General features: G+C 36.0%; 2 protein-coding genes across 4 annotated transcripts in view; both read left to right on the top strand.

Moving 5' to 3' along the window:
- Window positions 1–1,507: 1,507 nt before the first annotated feature.
- Window positions 1,508–5,229, top strand: LOC114366046 (uncharacterized). Of its 2 annotated transcripts, XM_028322806.1 has the most exons (5): window positions 1,508–1,837; window positions 1,919–3,336; window positions 3,615–3,819; window positions 3,941–4,116; window positions 4,324–5,229. In XM_028322806.1, the coding sequence occupies exons 1-5, from the start codon at window positions 1,711–1,713 to the stop codon at window positions 5,215–5,217; spliced, it is 2,820 nt and encodes a 939-aa protein (XP_028178607.1). In that variant the 5' UTR covers window positions 1,508–1,710; the 3' UTR covers window positions 5,218–5,229. The 2 variants fall into 2 exon arrangements, with proteins under 2 accessions (XP_028178607.1, XP_028178608.1); XM_028322807.1 differs by lacking the exon at window positions 1,508–1,837 and having other exon boundaries at window positions 3,172–3,336; window positions 3,615–3,815.
- A 3,108-nt stretch (window positions 5,230–8,337) lies between these two features.
- kon (chondroitin sulfate proteoglycan 4-like protein) overlaps window positions 8,338–18,658 on the top strand; it is a 45,486-nt gene continuing 35,165 nt past the window's right edge. For both annotated transcript variants that reach the window (XM_028322815.1, XM_028322816.1), the window contains exons 1-9: window positions 8,338–8,737; window positions 10,226–10,362; window positions 11,718–11,864; window positions 12,273–12,416; window positions 12,762–12,943; window positions 14,235–14,442; window positions 15,799–15,954; window positions 17,615–17,842; window positions 18,322–18,603. In XM_028322815.1, the coding sequence (XP_028178616.1) occupies window positions 8,641–8,737; window positions 10,226–10,362; window positions 11,718–11,864; window positions 12,273–12,416; window positions 12,762–12,943; window positions 14,235–14,442; window positions 15,799–15,954; window positions 17,615–17,842; window positions 18,322–18,603 (1,581 nt within the window). In that variant the 5' untranslated portion in view covers window positions 8,338–8,640. The remainder of the gene's footprint in view (window positions 8,738–10,225; window positions 10,363–11,717; window positions 11,865–12,272; window positions 12,417–12,761; window positions 12,944–14,234; window positions 14,443–15,798; window positions 15,955–17,614; window positions 17,843–18,321; window positions 18,604–18,658) is intronic.

An 18,658-nucleotide genomic window follows, 5' to 3' on the forward strand; every position in this document is an offset into this window, starting at 1 on the left:
TCATCTGTACCTAAAAATCACCACAAAACTCCCTATAATGACAATATTGATTTTTTTTAGGCCGAATGCAATGCACATAATTAGGTTCGGCAAATAATGACCTAACCCAAAGTATAGATAAATTTTAGTAGTAATTTACGGTCTTATTCATAATAAAATGCTAATATAGGTTTAAAACCTACATTAGCTAAAACGTTTGATAGGCTTAAAACACTCTTATAAACCTCTGATAAAAAACGTTATTCATAATCGTTTACAAACCTTTGATAGCTAAAACAGAGTTTAATATTTTCTTTCCACAGACTATACAAAAAGAATGAACGAAAACAGCTTTTTTGGTGATTTAACTTGGTGGACCATGTAAAATCATAGACAAATCGCAGAAAAAAAAAACAAAAAATTGGCAGCTGTGACGTTTTACTTACTGACATTGACATTTGGCACGAAAATTTAATAAAGTTTTCGGTTTTTTCGATCAACTCCCAAGTTTTATCAAACTTTTATAAAACTTGGGATTGTATGTTCTGGATTCTGTACCTCTTACCCTGTACTCTGCAATAAGCTCTTACGACGACCCGGCTAGTTACATCGGATACTAATTATGTCCATGACGAAGGAGAACAGACCGCCTAAAAGGCAACGATCAGAAAACTGGTTGGAGGAAGATAAGGTAGTACTTATTTTTAGCCTGATAAAGTGCCTACTAATTTTTGTAGCATGGTTTTATTTATGTTTGACGCCTAGTGTTTGCTTTTCAGTATTTGCTGAAAGAGTTGGTGAAAGAAAGAGTAAATGCAATCGAAAATAAAAATACAGACACTAACACGAATAAGCTCACTGTCGGCTGACTTAGGCCATGGAGGTCACCAGCATCATCTTGTACCTGAAAATGTATGAAAATAATTATAGCAGCCACGACAAAGGGATAAAATAAAACACTTTTTTGTGCTTACCTCACGACGTCCCCAACATCTTATGGCCACTAAAACTTGCAGTTCAGGACACGTGCCACCACCTCTAGCGCTCTGAACCAGATCATCTTCCACCAAATCTATGATGGTGCGCACTGTGTCCTTATTGAACCTATATTTTATTTTAAAATTTAGGTCCCGCAAATCGAATGGGTTGCTTCGTTGGCGGTAGAGCTTTCTACGTCGCGCTGGGTCGGCATTATTGGCTAAATGCACAATTGCATTTATAGCATTCATTTTCACAAGCAAGGATCACAGCAAGGATATTTTGAATAAATAAACCAACGAAGTGACATTCATATGAAATGACATTTATAAAAGTTAGGTTAAAATAGGTTTATTAGAGCTTTAAACAAGGCCCGAGCTCTCGATAACTTATCACACAGATAAAAGAGGATTTTAGCGCTAAATGACGATTATGAATAACAATTTTTATCAAACGTTTTATAAACCTCTATTAAGCATTTGATAAAATGTGAAAAATGATTATGAATAAGACCGTTAATGTTTATCTTAAACAGAGTGATAACAACTATGTTTTGTCCTTATCAAACTCATATTACTGGAGGTTGATAAAAGAGAGTCTTATCTAGTCCTGTTTGATGTTTCTAGTAAGTAAAGCAATATTTTTATTGATGCCTGAATGGACTAGTATCTCTTTGAGTTTTATGGAGTAAATACGGATTTAAAGTACGTAATTATTGTTAAACATAGTGTTGTTCAGTTAATTGTAGATAATATGGAATTAAATAATTACAAGAAGAAACTGAAAGCTCTTTTTGAAAGGTTTACTCAGAAAAATTATCATCTGAAACCATACTACACGAAAGCTCTTGCTCTGTGTTTTGATAACTGCACTGAGAAAAGTAAGTGTTTTATAATACCTACCTACTTACTTAGTAATACAATCTAAAGTACTTCTACTTAAACTTAAGCCTTTTTTCCAGGCATTGAAAAACAACTATTGGAAACAGCATTTTTTTCAGACCTGGTATTATGTGCATTACTGAATGTGGAGCAAATTCCATGCACAGCTATAAAAACATTCCTTGTTGAAATTGTGACTGTTCTCGTCAAGAATGAGCTACAATATTGTAAGCTATTGTATTTACATGGGTTTCAAACTATGGTAGCAAAATTGAGTTTATTGAGTGAGGGTGCTACAACACCTGCCTACCAATTAGCATTTACAAAGCTACCAACAGCACAGATTATTCATAGTCCAGGAATAGCAACAATAGTTGAAACGAAAGCATGGATACATATACTGCGACCAAAGACTCATCACAAACCAGCACCTGTGGCCAGAAGCATTTACAGTTTTATATCCCAGCTAGTTTGGAAGCTAAATACATATGAAGAAGAGCACGCTTTAGAGGAATTATTGCAATACATACTGAGCCCTTTTATGAATAATCACCAATTAACGACAATTGAGGTTGGAAATGAGAAAGAGAAGGCAGATCAAGTGTTATCATTTTTACATGCTTTCTTAGCTATTTTCGATGATATACCAAATCTTATGAAACCAAGTAGAGTGATGCAGCTACTAAACCGAACTTATATCGTACAAGGCCATTTGCACTTCCTGTCTCAAGCGACTAGAGATGATGACGTACAAATAATTCTTGTAGAATGTATTTTTCGTTTTTTTGTTGCGTCAGCCAGAGATAACATGATGGCACACGGAAAAACAAACAGTGACTTTTTAAATGATGTTCTAGCAGCATATAATAATATCATAAATTTTTTAATTAGCCAGCGAATGGTGACAGTACTAATAAATTTTACAATAAAATGCATTATGTATTGGTCTAAGCTTGAGAGCGTGGATGGTATCTCACAGACATTCGATATTAATGGGCATACGTTTGATATGCGGAATCAACTTGTATTGCTTGCGGTTGTTCCCATACTTACTTACGCCGCACATTACAGTAAAAAAGACACTTTTGTCGATACATTTTATTTTAAATTTACCGCAATATCAACAGAACATATCGTTAAATTATATTTTAAGTACAAAACACTTTTGGAATCGACTGATATAAAAAAGAATTGCTTATTAGCTCTCAGAGAAGCGTTTAAACTAAAGGGATACCTGAACGTAGCACAAGCAGGAATTGTATACCAGTCGCTGTATTACGCACTAGACTGTCATGTGGCCACTGATGGATCAGGAAGTTTGATTCCAAACAGAACCCCATTGACTTCTGTGGAAGACACAAAGATTTTATCGTTCGTCTTCGATTTCATGTTTAAACTCCTTAAAGAGCACCAAATCAATTGGTACGACAGTCTAGAAATCATTTGTTATCAAAATACCATAATGAATGTATTGCATAATAATATTCTGCCGACCAAGGTAAGAACAATAATATTAATTTGTTGTTAACAATAGATCACACTTACTCACCTATTATGAAAAAGATTAGTTCGTTCGTTCGTTTCAGCCGAAAGACATCCACTGCTGGATAAAGGCCTCCCTCAAGGATTTCTACAAAGACCGGTCCTGCGCCGTTCGCATCCAGGCACCTCCCGCTACCTTCACCAGATCGTCGGTCCACCTAGAGGGAGGCCTGCCCACGCTACGTCTTCCGGCGAAAAAGATTAGTAGATTGAAGTAATGTTTTATTGTTTCAGCTTTTGATTCAGGCTCTAAATTTGATCGACTTGAGCATCAAAAATTTCTTATCACCAGATTTATCACTTCTGGTAGAAAGTAAAAATGGGAGCACACTGAACGAAATAGGAAAAGTTGTCAGATCGTTTATGTATCACGAAGAATGGGAAATCAGAGATTCTGCGTTACAAATAGTATTGAGTTGTACAGACGTTGCTTACGTAAGTAAGTAGTAATTTGCGTTGTTTTTCTTTTATCAAATTACAGGTCAGGTAAACTAAAAACAATTTTATGTTACGTAGATATTGCCACGCTAATGTGTTCTTATGTTTTTGTATTCTTTCAGAGTATGTTCCGCTACAAAAGTTAATTTTACAAAATAGTCTTATAGCAGAAGCTGCTAGAATAGTTATTGATGATAACGAATACTATGTTCAGGCCAGCGCTATGAAATGTCTAGCTTCAGCCGCCAGAATAGAAAGTATTTGGAGAGAAGTTCTATTGGTGCATCCTCATCTATATGTATGTACTTACATCATATTACTTGTATAAGGTACTCATCAAATTCGAAGACATGGAAAAATTAATACATCTTTGAAATTTCCTGAATCATTATTTTATTCGATCTAATCACTTATTTGATTTAATTTAATAGTACCTAGACTTAAAATAAAATAAATCCAACACCGTTACAATAATGTAATAATGATATAATTTCTGTATTTCCAGAAGCAATTACTATGTGTAATATGCCATAATCCTGAGGGGATGGTTAGAATGGAAGCAATAAATGTTTTAACAGAACTGTATGTGCATCAGAGACTTCCAAAATCGTTTATTAAATGTCTCTACAGCAAAATGACAATATCAGCTATTGATGACTTGCATTGGGAAGTCCAACTATCGGCGTTAAACTTTTGGAAACAAGTTATTCAATCACTTCTATCAGATAGAGGCATGATCGACGGGAAGTTTCCTGCAATGACATTTTCAAAAGAAAAGAGAAAGATAATCACTTTGAATAATGCCGAGATTACGAGACAGCTTACATGCATAATGGACTCTTTGTCTTCCATCGGATGTTTGGACGTTTTAGTTGAGTGCCTAAATGAAGAATATAATACAACAGTAATGGAACAGGCATATGCTATATCCAAAGATATTATGTCTATTTTGGATTATTACAAATATGAAATACCTTCAATTACAGATTTTTCAAGTTCTACTATGCCTGATCAGTTGCAAAATTTTGAACTAAATATTGCAAGTGATCCTATGGGTTTCGATAGCGATATGATGTCGTTTGACAACAGTGACATAGTTGATCGAAATGTTATTATAGATAAGATCACATCAACAAGTGATGCTGAACTGATTGGGGAAATGTTTGATAATTATATTTCTATTAAAAACGATGACTGTATTGAGGATTCGCCGACTCAATCAAAGCGCAAAACTATCACACCATATGATTTTATATCGAACTTCAAGCAAACCGATTATTTATCTAAATTGAAAAATAAAGAGAACTGGAACCTTAGTAATTTGGATACGCTATTAGATGAAATTTTTAATTTAGAAGACGAAAATAATTTGCTTCATGATGAATGTGCGTATTTATAATAATATTTTATGTCAAACATTATACCTACAGTGTAGGTACCTATTGTAAGAAAAACTAAATCATAATAAATGATAATACTAAAAAGTCTATTTATGAATTCCAACACTTACCTAGTTCATAATTAATGTAGGGACGGGGCTTCGCAAGGAAAATCAGTTTCTTCCAACAATATGTTTATTCTTCTTTTATAAAATACAGAGCCACACTTACTCATAACCGTCTTGCCGCCATGACCCCTCTCCTTCCTTCTCACTCACTCTCCATACATTCGTCTCGCTCACACTCGTGCGTTCATCCAAAGAGTTTAAGACAATAGAGTATTTACGCCATAGATGTTACAATCCTACACTCTCGGCAATCCTGTCTTTGTCTGTCCTCAGACAATCTTAGGCTACAAACACTAACTTTCATTAAACATCATTAAACTTTGTAAATACTCAACTCATTAAACTTTAGTTACATTAATTCCTAACAACAACATCTTAAACTTTATACATAGCTAACTTTGTAAATAAAAACTTATTCAAACATCCAATAGTTTAAAACTCAAACTCTCAAACACTTAACTTTAAACTTCTTACACAAAACATACTTTGTAAATAACTACTTAAATTGAGCATCTAACGGTAAACTACTCTTAAACAATTTACATGAAATCCTTAACATTTTAGATTTTTGACTCCTTACATAGTACACATCTCATTTTACATTTTTACACATTTTACAGTTATCATCTTATTATAAATCAATCTTTCAACTTAATCTTAAACACTTTACATCTAAGATAGTGTATATCATCTTATTTATTAATCTTATAGAAATAATTCGAAATCTTTAATTTCAGGTTACTCAATATCAAGTCTTAAGATATTCAAGTTTTAAACACACCAAAACTGTAACATTGTTCATCTATAAAATTAAACAGTTAGTGAAACATTAACTACAATAAACTTTACATTTAAGTGAAATAAAATATACAATAATGAATGACCGTAACAATCGTAATAAAAATGGTTTTTAATTTACAAATCCTTTCATTCATCACCTCTTATTTAAATAGCAAGATACTTTACCTAATTAGGCCACGGCTTCATTTGATCAGCTGAGCTGGACGTCTTATTAGGCCCTTCAGCAGCAGTATCCACCTTCTCTACGTCGTAACGATCTTTCCGCTTAACCTTCGTCACCCGGTACGGTCCTAGATACTTAGGTTTCAGCTTCAAACCCGGTCCATACTGAGTCCTCTTTATGGCCACCAAATCTCCTTCTTTGTATTGAGAACTTGGTTTCCTCTTCTCATTGAAAGTCTTCCTATTTTCCTCCTGTACCTGAAGTATTTGCTGCTTAGCTTTCATTCTAATGTCTTCTCTTTGTTCATCATATTGATCAATCTCTTCTTGTCTTAGTAAATCCAATATTTCCAGGTCTTCTTTACATCTCATGTTTATACCAACCATCAGGTGAAATGGAGTCGTGTCTATGCTACGCTGGTAGGTACTATTTATAGCCCTCTGCACTCGGCTGATGTGCTTGTACCATAATGATGGATGTTCTATACACAACTTGGTCAACACAGCCAAAATAGTCCTATGTAGTCTTTCTACCTGTCCATTTCCTCTTGGTACACCCGTCGTGATGGTAACATGTTGAATATTCTCTTCTTTGCAATAATCTTGAAATTCACCCCCGGTGAATGCTGTTCCTCTGTCACTTATTATTCTTACAGGATTTCCAAAATGCTGTTGGTGCATCTTCAGCTTCTCAATTGTCTCTTTACTCGTTGTACTCTTAGTTGGAAATATCCATGTGAACTTGGTGAATCCATCTACTATTGTCAAAATGTGGTTGTACTGTTTCTTCGTGTCTGTCAATGGTCCTACATGATCTATATGAAGTGTGTGTAAGGGAATACCTTCTTTATCTATTGGGTTCAAATAGCCTTCTTGTTTCCCAGCCTTCTTAGTTGCCATAAGACAAGGTATGCAGGTAACCACAAACTCTTGCAACTTCTTTTCTAAGTCTTGTATGTAATAGTCTTGTTTAATTATCTCCTTCATCTTTTTCATAGAAAAATGTCCTTTATCATGAACTTGTTTTATGATCTCTTTTTCCAGTGACTTCGGACAAATGCTTAAACCGAAAGGAGCCCTTAAAAACTCATATTGTCCATTGTGCGTAACAAAAGATGTATACTTTACCGACTCTTCACTTACTCTCAGGTGAAAGAACCCGTTTTTTAAATCTAACACGCTGAACACTTTGGCATCTTTTAATTTATCTATTAAATCTTCAATTACNGTCCACCGCGAAGATAATTATCCCGGACGAGCCCCCAAAATTTGTAGGGACGGGGCTTCGCAAGGAAAATCAGTTTCTTCCAACAATATGTTTATTCTTCTTTTATAAAATACAGAGCCACACTTACTCATAACCGTCTTGCCGCCATGACCCCTCTCCTTCCTTCTCACTCACTCTCCATACATTCGTCTCGCTCACACTCGTGCGTTCATCCAAAGAGTTTAAGACAATAGAGTATTTACGCCATAGATGTTACAATCCTACATTAATTTATTAACTCGATGACTAAAACATTTAGACTGATTGTTTTTTTTTTTATTTTAATAAAATAGTAGATAGGTACACTCACATACTAACATTTTGACTTTATATCTAGTAGGTAATTCTCTAATTATTAATCAAAAAATTTTCAGATCGCATAAAACTTTCAAATTGATTTTACGACAAATTAACATAGTTAGGTACAAAAATAATATAGGTAGTTCGTAAAATTTTAACACTCATACTCATCATAATTGGTTTAGAGGTTAATTAATTAAAAGGTTAAATTTTTTATTGTTGACTTCCCTTCGCATAAAATCTCTCATTTAATTTTTTTTTAATGTTGACTTTCCTTTGCCAGTTTTTAAAGTAATGGTTGTAGTACACCTAGTTTGTTTTGTAATTATAATAAATTATATCATCTTTGGCTCTAACAAAGCCATTCCATCCCGAGCAAATCCTAGTCTATGATATTGGAATGAACGGCGAACGAATGGTGATTTAAACGTCAAATATGGTTTTCTTGTGAAATGTTGAAGTTTCTTGGTTTCTTCATGCTAAAATGATGTGCATTCATGTGTGTGTAATTATTTTCCGGGTTTAATAATTTTGTTTCTTCTATGATAAAGCATTGTTACGGACAGTTACAGTCATTTGGCAATTTATTGAGAACTGGGGAAAAACAAACTCATTCAGGGCATTATGCTTGTTTGCCCTTTAATTAGCATTGCATCTTAGGGCCGCCACGCCTGGCTTGTTGATTTCCTGAGATGTCTCCAATGATCGTCTGCACAAAAGATCAAGAAATATATTTTTGTTTAGACTTACATCAAAACCTTGAATGTAACATGTTTTAGTCAAGAATGATGGATAATTTTGTTTCAAGATTTCGTCTTTGTTCTATAATGGAACTAATTCTAATTTTATCCTTCCTTTCTGCGGGACTTGCGTATGATAAAGGTAAGAATATTAATGCTAATGTTGCGATTTCTTTTCGAAAAAGAATGCGGTTGCAAGGAAACAGATTACAACAACCTACTAGCCCACTGTTGATGTTGTTGATATCCAGCTATACAGTAGTATTTATCAAATGATGCACAGAAGTATTTTTGTTACTCTTAGATATCACAGAAGATATATTGTAATATGGCTGTAGTTGATTAGCGATGTACCTAAACTATAATTTTCTATCTATGATAAAAAGAAGCCTCCTCTCTTATAAATTTTTAGTTTGCAGCGCCCAACAGGGTCTTTAATGATCTCCAAATATAACTATGTAACACCTAAATGTACTATTAAGGAAGCAATAAACGTATTGAGTATTGAGTATAATGTAACAACCCATTCATTAAACTTGTAATTATGAAGGGGTTCACATTCTTACTATTTATTAGAGATGAAACGGATAGTTGTTTGGCCGGATACCGACGGCCTAGCAGGTGGCCGGATAGCCGGATATCCGGCGGCCGGATAGTTGGCCCATTGGCTTGTTGCATGTCGTGACGAGTTTAGCGCCGCACAGGTGCTTCAAACGCAATCAGTGGGTCTATTAGTAGACTAGACTAGTCACACTTTTCGAAAATCGAATCAGTCCGAATATAATCTCAGATTTTGCCACTTGTCTTAGACAAGTTGTCTAGGGGGCAGATCAATTCGGGCGATTTCGGTTGCCATCGTGAGTGTGTGATTGAACAGCGAAAATTAAATTAGTTAACTTGCTGCGTAATCTGAGCCCCGATTACGGTAATTTTTAACGTCTCCAATCCAGACACGCTTCTCGATTCTGCGATACGATTGGTCGTTCAACAGCGTACGTCAGCTGTTTTGACCAATCGTATCGCAGAATCGATGAAGCGCGTCTGGATTGGAAACGTTAAAAGTTACCGTAATCGGGGCTCTGACTGTAATGCATCATGACATCAGACCATCAGTGAAAAAAAGATCGCCTATTTTATTTGGCATTATTTCCACATTAACAGATATTTACTATTTATGTATTCGTCATTAGAGTGAATAGCCCAAAAAAGAAATTAGTTTTTTTAATTACATTAATATGGCTTTTTTGTAACTTTGTGGACTTTAAATAAAAGCCGTCATTATAAGCCATTTTATTGATGTTTACCTCAAAGATTAATGTATTTCATTTTATTAATAGGAAATTGTCGTAAATTTTTAATATCCGGTATCCGGCCGGATAGTGAGTTACTATCCGGTATCCGGCCGGATAGTAAATTTAGACCGGATATCCGGCCTACCGGATAGTTACCGGATATCCGTTTCATCTCTACTATTTATCAATGCACATGCTATGCCTGTTTGTAAGATTATGAATCACCATCAATTATTAATATTATCATCAGTATTTGTGTAGATTTGGTTATAAAACTTTGTTGTTTGTACTTTTAGTATAGCTGCTTACTCTCTTTTTAAAAGTTTTATTTGTTTTAGCTTCCTTTTATGGGGCCAGTTTTATATCCTACCCTTTACAAGAGGCCAAAGGTTTAACAGATATAAGTTTCCGTTTCCGAACCCATCTGTCTGATGCCTTGTTACTGCTAGCTGCTGGGAAGACGGATTACTGCATGGTAAGGAATGTTATACAGTGTGAGTCACGTTAAAGTGTACATATGAAAATAGATGAAACTAGACCTATTTTTATCGACAAAAAAGAGGTCAAAAAATTTTTGAGATTTTTTTTTAATTTTTTATAGAATTTTTTTTCTTCCAATTACTTTTTGTAAAGAAAACGTAATAACTTTTAAACTAACCGGTATATCCTGATATAATAAAAACAGAAATAATGCTAAATAACAGGCGATACTAAAAAAATACATACAATACACAAAAAATGCCAATAAGTAATAAAAAATGATACTTTTTGAAAAAAATCTGCTTAAAAATTCGTGTTTTTTTGGTTATTTGATAATTTTTTCCAAAAAATGCCCCTATAACAGGTAGTTTTTATTGTTGTGTATTATTTTCTATCGTATTATCTTTGTAAAACCAAAAATTGCATGTCCCTATCCTTATCACAACATTTGCTATGATAGTTTGAACAAAGGCCTACCACAACATTATTCTCCTCTACAGGTAGGGACAATTTTAATTTTAACTAAAATGCTTATTTTACTTCGAAATCTTTTGTTTTTACTTGAAATCTTGAGCCATTTTCAGTTTCGTTGTTAACAAAGCGTTGAATAGCGCGCCCAGAGAGGCTTAGTTCAAACGATCATAGCAAATGTTGTGATAGGGATAGAGACATGCAATTTTTGGTTTTACAAAGGTAATACAATAGAGAATAATACAAAACAATAAAAACCACCTGTTATAGGGGCATTTTTCGGAGAAATTTATCAAATAACCAAAAAAACACGAATTTTTAAGCAGATTTTTTTCAAAAAGTATCATTTTTTATTATTTGTTGGCATTTTTTGTGTATTGTATGTATTTTTTTAGTATCGCCTGTTATTTAGCATTATTACTGTTTTTATTTTATCAGGATATACTGCTTAGTTTAAAATTTATTACGTTTTCTTTACAATAAGTAATTAGTAGAAAAAAAATTCTATAAAAAATTAAAAAAAAAACTCAAAAATTTTTGACCACTTTTTTGTCGATAAAAATAGGTCTAGTTTCATCTATTTTCATATGTACACTTTAACGTGACTCACACTGTATTTTGTAATTTTTATATTATTTTAGTTCTCTCTAGTAATTGTGCCTTTCTGCGTCTGCTGACTTTATTTTATTGTTGGCCACAAAGGCTTAAAGTTTTTCTTCATTCTAAGTGCCTTGTACAATTTTGTTTTCAATACTCAATAATTTATTTATCTATTATTACTTACCTAAATAAGAAACACTGATGACACAACATAGATCTGAGTTTATCAAGATGTTATAATCGTGCTAGAGTGTAGAAGATGTATGCTTATCCTTTTAGATCCGTTTGGAAAGTGGCAGATTAAAACTGCACATAAACCTGGGTGCTGGCGAGAGTGAGTTGTCATCCGTTAAAGGCTTGTTTCTCAACGATTCCCAATGGCACCATGTCAGCATCATTCGACGGGAAGCCAACTTGACAATGAAGGTAAGTAGCATAATAATTTTATTAAGTCCTCTGATGGTGATTCATGTTTTAACATTAAAAATGTAGATGGTGCTTCATGCTCATTCTCTGGAGGTGTAAATGAGGTATTCTCTGGAGGTGGAAAGTGCATTCTTCAGAACAAGATTCCTATTTAATTTCTATTCATTTTTTCTCCAATATTAAAAAATCATGAGAAGACTTGATGAAATCAACTGAACTAATTTATAGGCTGTATATCAAAACTGAAACCAAATGTAACCAAACAATCTTTTTCTGTCCATGACAGTCATGACCCAAATATGTGATGATCTAAAAGTGTGTGTATACCACACATGGACACAGGCTGTAAATCTCATTAGTAACGTACATAATAACAATCAATTTATTGTTTCTGTCATATTTTTTCAGGTTGATGACAGTGCAGTTAAAAAGAAGCTTCCTGGCAGATTTTTTGAGCTGAACATACACTTTGGAATATTTTTGGGAGGACAGGGAGATTTTTCTGAACTATTTCTTGGTCATATGGAGAATTTCCGCGGCTGCATGGAAGATGTGCGTATGATTTGTCGTATTGTTTTTGTTCAATCTCCAATCATTATAATTTAACTGCCCTGATGATGGTGCAATATAATTTTATTTGTTTCATTGTAACAACAACATAAACATGTTGTTGAATGAGAAATAAAATTGTGTTTACCACTGATAAGCATTTTTTTAGGTCAAATTGTAGCTTGGATGAAATCAATGTAGTTTTTTTTATGATAAAGCAGCATGTTTATCTATTAATTTTTAAATCGAGGTTTTCATTGCTGGTAAATAAATTCTAAATTTTTTAAAACAGCAGAAAACAGAGACAAAATAGCAGATATAGAATCAATACTATTTCACAATCCACAGGTATATTACAACAGCGTAAAGATTTTGGAGAAAGCCAGAAGTAGAAGTGGATCAGTACATGTTGAAGGAGTCACTTGGAACTGCGCGCCTGAGTTTGATGCTGATCTCAACTCTGACATCAGTTTCGTGGACGAAGGAGCCTATCTTATACTCCCTAAGATCAACTCCAGGGCTGGAGGACGGTAAGGATTTTGTCTTCTAATAGATCGTTTCATCCACGAAGACGCGCCCCACCAATTTTAAACCCGGGGGAAGCACGGGGAGTTTGTCCGATGATTTAGCGTGTACCGATAACACTCAAACATTAGCGGAAGAATGGTTGGGCGCGTCTTCGTGGATGAAACGATCTATATTGTGTTTGATCAGTCATGACGTAATGAGTTGCTGTTGACTGAAGTCAGTATATGTAATGTATAAATATCTATAATCTCATAGTCGCGTTAACAACAGCACTGTGGCGTTACATGTAACGCCTTCCACAGATAGAATTTGTGTTAATTTTACTTTATGTCTGGATATATGAATCTCAAGGCCGGGCGGCCGTATTGATCATAAAATATATGATATTATCATACTAATCCGCAATATATTCGCATCACCATCCTACATGCAAGGACGACACTATGTAATCTTATCTACATACGTCATACACATTCACAAATTCACACATTTTAAGAGTCCAAATCTAGATGTAATGTATAAGACACTGTTGACTGTTTGACACGCAAGTTTAAGAACATTTTTAACCAGTGGCAGATTTACAGATTTGCCGCCCGTAGGGAGGGAGGGGGGGGGGGGGGGGGGGGGTGCAATTTTAGTATGATATTTTTATTTATTAATAAACAAAGAGACTGAACAAAATTGATGCGTACCTATACTGATTAATGTTATTAACCACATGCAAAGCTTCGTGAATTGCAACAACTATAATTAAATTTATTATCCAAGCTCTAAATAATCGCTACTAAGAGTAACTTGTCATAAAAAAAAATTCCAATCGCTCAAGCTCCCAAGGGCCTACCGATAGGTCGGGTGACGTAATCTTGAAATTCTTTAAGCCGGCGCAGAACTTCCAGAAGGTCGGGCGACGCCACGGCCACTTTGAACAGTGTTTACTTATGCAGTTATATTTTATATTTATTCGATTCTAGAATATATTCCCAAAAAGTCTGAAAGGTGTTTTAATTTGTATCACTTGGATATGATTTCTATTAGAAAGTGTTGTGAGTGTGACGCTTGAAGGGAAGGAAGTCAACCTAACCTAACCAACTGCGTATTTCTATACTGTGTAGCTGGAAATTGTGGCGGGAGCTCTTTGACGCGCTGTTTTCGGCGAAGAATTGCGCGCGCAGATTTTGACAGCGCGAAATACCTACTTTAGAAGAAATACCAAGCCTTAAGTATAAAAACGATAGCCCTCATTATGAATTTTTGATGAGTTTTTGTTTCTAATCAGCCTTCTTGTATTTCCAGATGGCACATAGAATTCAAGACAATAACTCAAAACGCCATTGTGCTGTACAATCCTGGGGGAGGTCGCGGTTCGGACTTTCTTGCCGTGGAAATATTGGAAGGAGTGGTGCGCGTAAAGATGGCCAGAGGACAAATTGTCCACACGCTCAGAGTCAGCGACGGACAGTGGCACAAAATGCACTTGTCTTTCAACCCATCCCTTATTGAGGTAATTTTTTCTCAAATGTAATAAATACCACTTGATATTTCCCTATTGACTTGTATTTATTGCTGCTGCTTGATTGAAGTCGAATATTGTTTTAAACTCGACGACATCGTAAAGGTAGCAGGGAAGCGCTGGACGCAGGCCGCTACCAATCGATCAACATGGAAAGCATTGGGGGAGGCCTATGTTCAGCAGTGGACGTCCTATGGCTGAAATGATGATGATAATGATGATTGTTTTAAACTTATTTTTTTGTTACTATGATTTGCAATTGTGGCTATGCATTTTTTGTTGCTTATGATTTTAATTTCCTTGCTGTGTTATTTTACTTTTATTGATTTAACTGTGTATGTTTATGCAAAGCAAGCAAGCAAGGCGACTGCGTTATGCTCTCTGCGATTGTTGTGTAAGCTACGCGAATGCTGAAATAGTATATGTATACTATTTCTAATGCAAAGCAAGACCTATTAAAATGATAACATGCTCAGCACTCAAAATTGAAAATATTACTGTCAGTTATAGGAAAGCTTATACTTAGTAGCACGAGTCTGTCTATCTCTATACTCAAAGTGAGATGCTAACATAGACGACAGTGACAAAAAGCCTGTACAACAAGCTGTAAAAGTCCTAAACAAAGTTTTCTTTAGTCCATTGGCCTAAAGAAAACTGATTAAAATTATAGCATGCGTAAAGTTTCCATGGAGCCTACCCAAACTTCACTGGTTTCATCCTACAACCTCTGCAGAAATTGTCTGAGAAATTGTTCCCTAAAAATCCTATTTTCTGAAGGCTGAACTGCTTGCGAAGAATTTTCAAAAGCGATAGACTATAATTATTTGTGCAAAAAAACATGTGCGAAATGTTTGCTTTATTTGCTTGGTTTACCTATTTGACCATGCGACTGCAGTCACATTTGAATATTCAGAAAATAATAATTATGATTATCTAAAACCTCTCACACAGAAACGACTGAAAAGTACAGTATAATGTTTTTATTTAAGAATAAAATATAGGCTTTCCTAATAATTTATGATAAACTGAATATTACGCGAGCGAAGCCGCGGGCAAAAGCTAATATCAGCATTATTGTAAAGGAAAAGTTCGCTAGTTCGTATTTGAACAAATCAGAGAATTTTCGTAAAAGTCTGATGCGATTAAGTAGCATAAGGGCCTTCAGCACAAATTATTGACTGCAAGAGACGAATTGTTATTTTAATTTACGACAGACTAACGCTAACATGCTCAAGGCGACATAATAAACCTTTCTGCTCTTTGTTTTTTCACATATCCCTTCTGTTCTTCTTTCTTTTTTTTAAACAAAGCGCCATTAGACGGTCACAAGTCATATTCCCATTTCAGCTGTCTGTGGACAACGTAGCAATGAGCACACGAATCGAGAGCGGCGGCACGAGATATCTCGATCTATCCGACTCTTTCTATCTCGGCGGGATAGAGAGTGAGAAACGACAACGAGCGTTCGCTAAAGGGATAAAAGCTGCGGATTCTAGTATCATGGTATGTATCAGTGTGCATTACAAGTCACATTATATCGTTTGGTCGTTTTAACCAAGTCCACTTTTGGATAAAGGCTTCGAACTCCTCCTATGTTCTTCTGATTAATTTCGTTGCGGGTCCAATGTCAGTTTAACTTTCCCCTAGGATAAACGACCTTCATTGGTTGGGTTTTTATTGGCGGTCAAGCTGATCCTGGCTACACAGGAGTTGCAGCGGTGGGAACGAGAGGTGGGAATAGTCCCGTTTATCCGCGAACTTCACCAGATCGTCGGGCCATCGGCTCTATCTTTATCAAACCAAACGACCCACCCATAAAGTTAATATTTCTTCGGAATAGAGTAACAACCACGAGCTGTCAAACGGAACCGATTTTGGATGACACTGGATATCATTTATGTGTCAGTGTCAGATTAAATTTCACTGTTTTGTTTGTCATAAATCAATCACTGAACCAGTCAACACGTTTCTGAAGCACTATTATTTCTCATAAACATCCACGATTTCACTCACGTAGAATCTGAAAATATCTCAGAGTTCAAATTTTCAGCCTGCTAATAAGTGCCTCTGAACTGTCAAATAAATGCAAAAGACGGTTCTGTTTGACTTGACGGCGATGGCATCACGCATCTCTTTTTAACATACAGTGTTGCTGCTAATCACATCTCGCTCGCTCAGTTCTTTGCTGTTCTAATCCGCTAGGTATATTAACTTTATGGCACCACCCACTGTCACTTAGTGCTTTGTCATACGCTTGCGAGCGTCCTTAAAGCGGAGCGGGCGTGCAACGAAACCGTTGCGGGCGCGTAACTGCGCAACGAACACGTCACGCATTCGCGGTGAATTCATCGCGGAAGCGCAACAAGATGGCTTTGTGTGAATAGCAGCGTGGATGCCATTTTGTTGTCGCTAAATAGTCGCTCTCTTCCATTCGGGTAATTGTTAACGGATCCTCCCAAATTCGTCTAAGCTTTCGTTTCGAAGTAACAAAGCCAACAGCAGTGTTTCCTCGTCGGTATCCATTTTCTTATGGAGTAAATTGTACGTCGTTAAGTCGCTACAATCGCGCGACGAAGACGTTACGTATCTGGCACATGACACGTCCGCGATTTTCTCGCTATTCAGCCGCAGCGTGTTTGCGACCCATTTGTTGCGCGTCCGTCCCGCCCCGCATCCGCTCGCAAACCGCTATGATAAGACCCTTAAGTATGGCGATTCTACGGGCTATTGCTATGTCTAGATTACATTGAAAAATCTGAGCTTAGCACGATCCATCGCCCTTTGACATAGTTCGGTCTCACGCCCACGTCTCATTTGGTCTTGTCCATGTTCATTTTGTGACACACTTGTGTGATTTTCTGTTTGGTGTACTCATGCTTTTGCTGTTGAAAACTTAATTTCAAGTTAGTGTGAATTTCAAGTTTATGATTATTGTTCTTGTCAGTATCTATTAGTCTGTGCCCTTGACTTTTACTGTTGACGTCGACGTTCCCATGTAAACTTTGTTTATAATACAAGGCATTTTTCTTCCTTTGAATATGATGCGCTAGAATAGGTTGGCAAAATATCACAGGGCTGTCTATCATCTTCCTAGAAGCGGATTGGCATTACTTACAGGTCTTACAACATGGTTGCATGAAATAGCAAAACTTTAATCTTTCAGGGCTGCATCAAACCTGTAGAAGTGGATGAGAAGATATACGGGCTTCCCAACGCAGTGGTGACTTACGGAGTGAGCCCGAAGTGCGTGTGGTGGTACCCCTGCCATTCGAGCCCGGGCAGCCCGCCTTGCGTGCCCCGGGCAGTGTGTGAACAGCATGGAGTAGACCACTTCACTTGTAAATGTGACTCTGATTTGTGCATCAACCCGGACTATGCTGAGAAGTACAAGGTTAGTAAAGGTCATCAGAGGATAAAAATGGTATAATAAGCTAGATGACAAAATTTCAATTATTTGTCCGTCAGACAGATAATTAGAAAATATTAGACTCATATTTTTTATTTTCTTACACAATTAAATAATAACAGTGCTACATCGAGTTGAAATGGCGCGTTATGTCACGCTTGAATATAATTTTTACTCATAAGTGACGTCACGTGATGTTTCAACTCAATACTGTAATTATTGGATTATGAAAAAAAATCAAAAATATGTGTCCAACATTTTTTTATGAAATGGGGTAATGAAATCGAAATTCTATTTAGTTAAATAGAATTTCGATTTCATTACCCAGTTATCATCCCTATTATGCTGAGAATTTTACCTCATTTCAATTGTGTGTTGATGAATGTAAGTTACTCTAATAGAAGATTAATATGTCTTTCCTAATTTACATGCAACATCTTCATAATCGTTAACTCCATCTTCAGGTGTTTTCAAGATCAAGCAGTGAGCTGGAACTAGTCGCGCTCTACCCGCTAACAGTGCAAGAAGGCGGGGTAGCCGTTATCACCACACAGAACATCGACGTGGTGTTAGACCACCACAAGTATGGCGTGAGACCATCGGGCGTGGTGCTACACGTCGCCTCGCCGCCGCAACACGGCCGGATAGCAGTGGAGCTGTCGCTGCAGAGAAGCCATACCAGTTACGCTGAAAGCGAGGGCAAACCACGACAGCTGTTCACGCTGCTAGACCTCACTAGAGACAAGGTGAGATTAGTGTTGTTTAAAAAGGATTTATTCAATAGTTTATACGGCTACAGCC

Source organism: Ostrinia furnacalis, unplaced genomic scaffold (assembly GCF_004193835.3).
Source record: "Ostrinia furnacalis isolate ACB-3 unplaced genomic scaffold, ASM419383v2 OfSCF0519, whole genome shotgun sequence".
Taxonomy (NCBI): domain Eukaryota; kingdom Metazoa; phylum Arthropoda; class Insecta; order Lepidoptera; family Crambidae; genus Ostrinia; species Ostrinia furnacalis.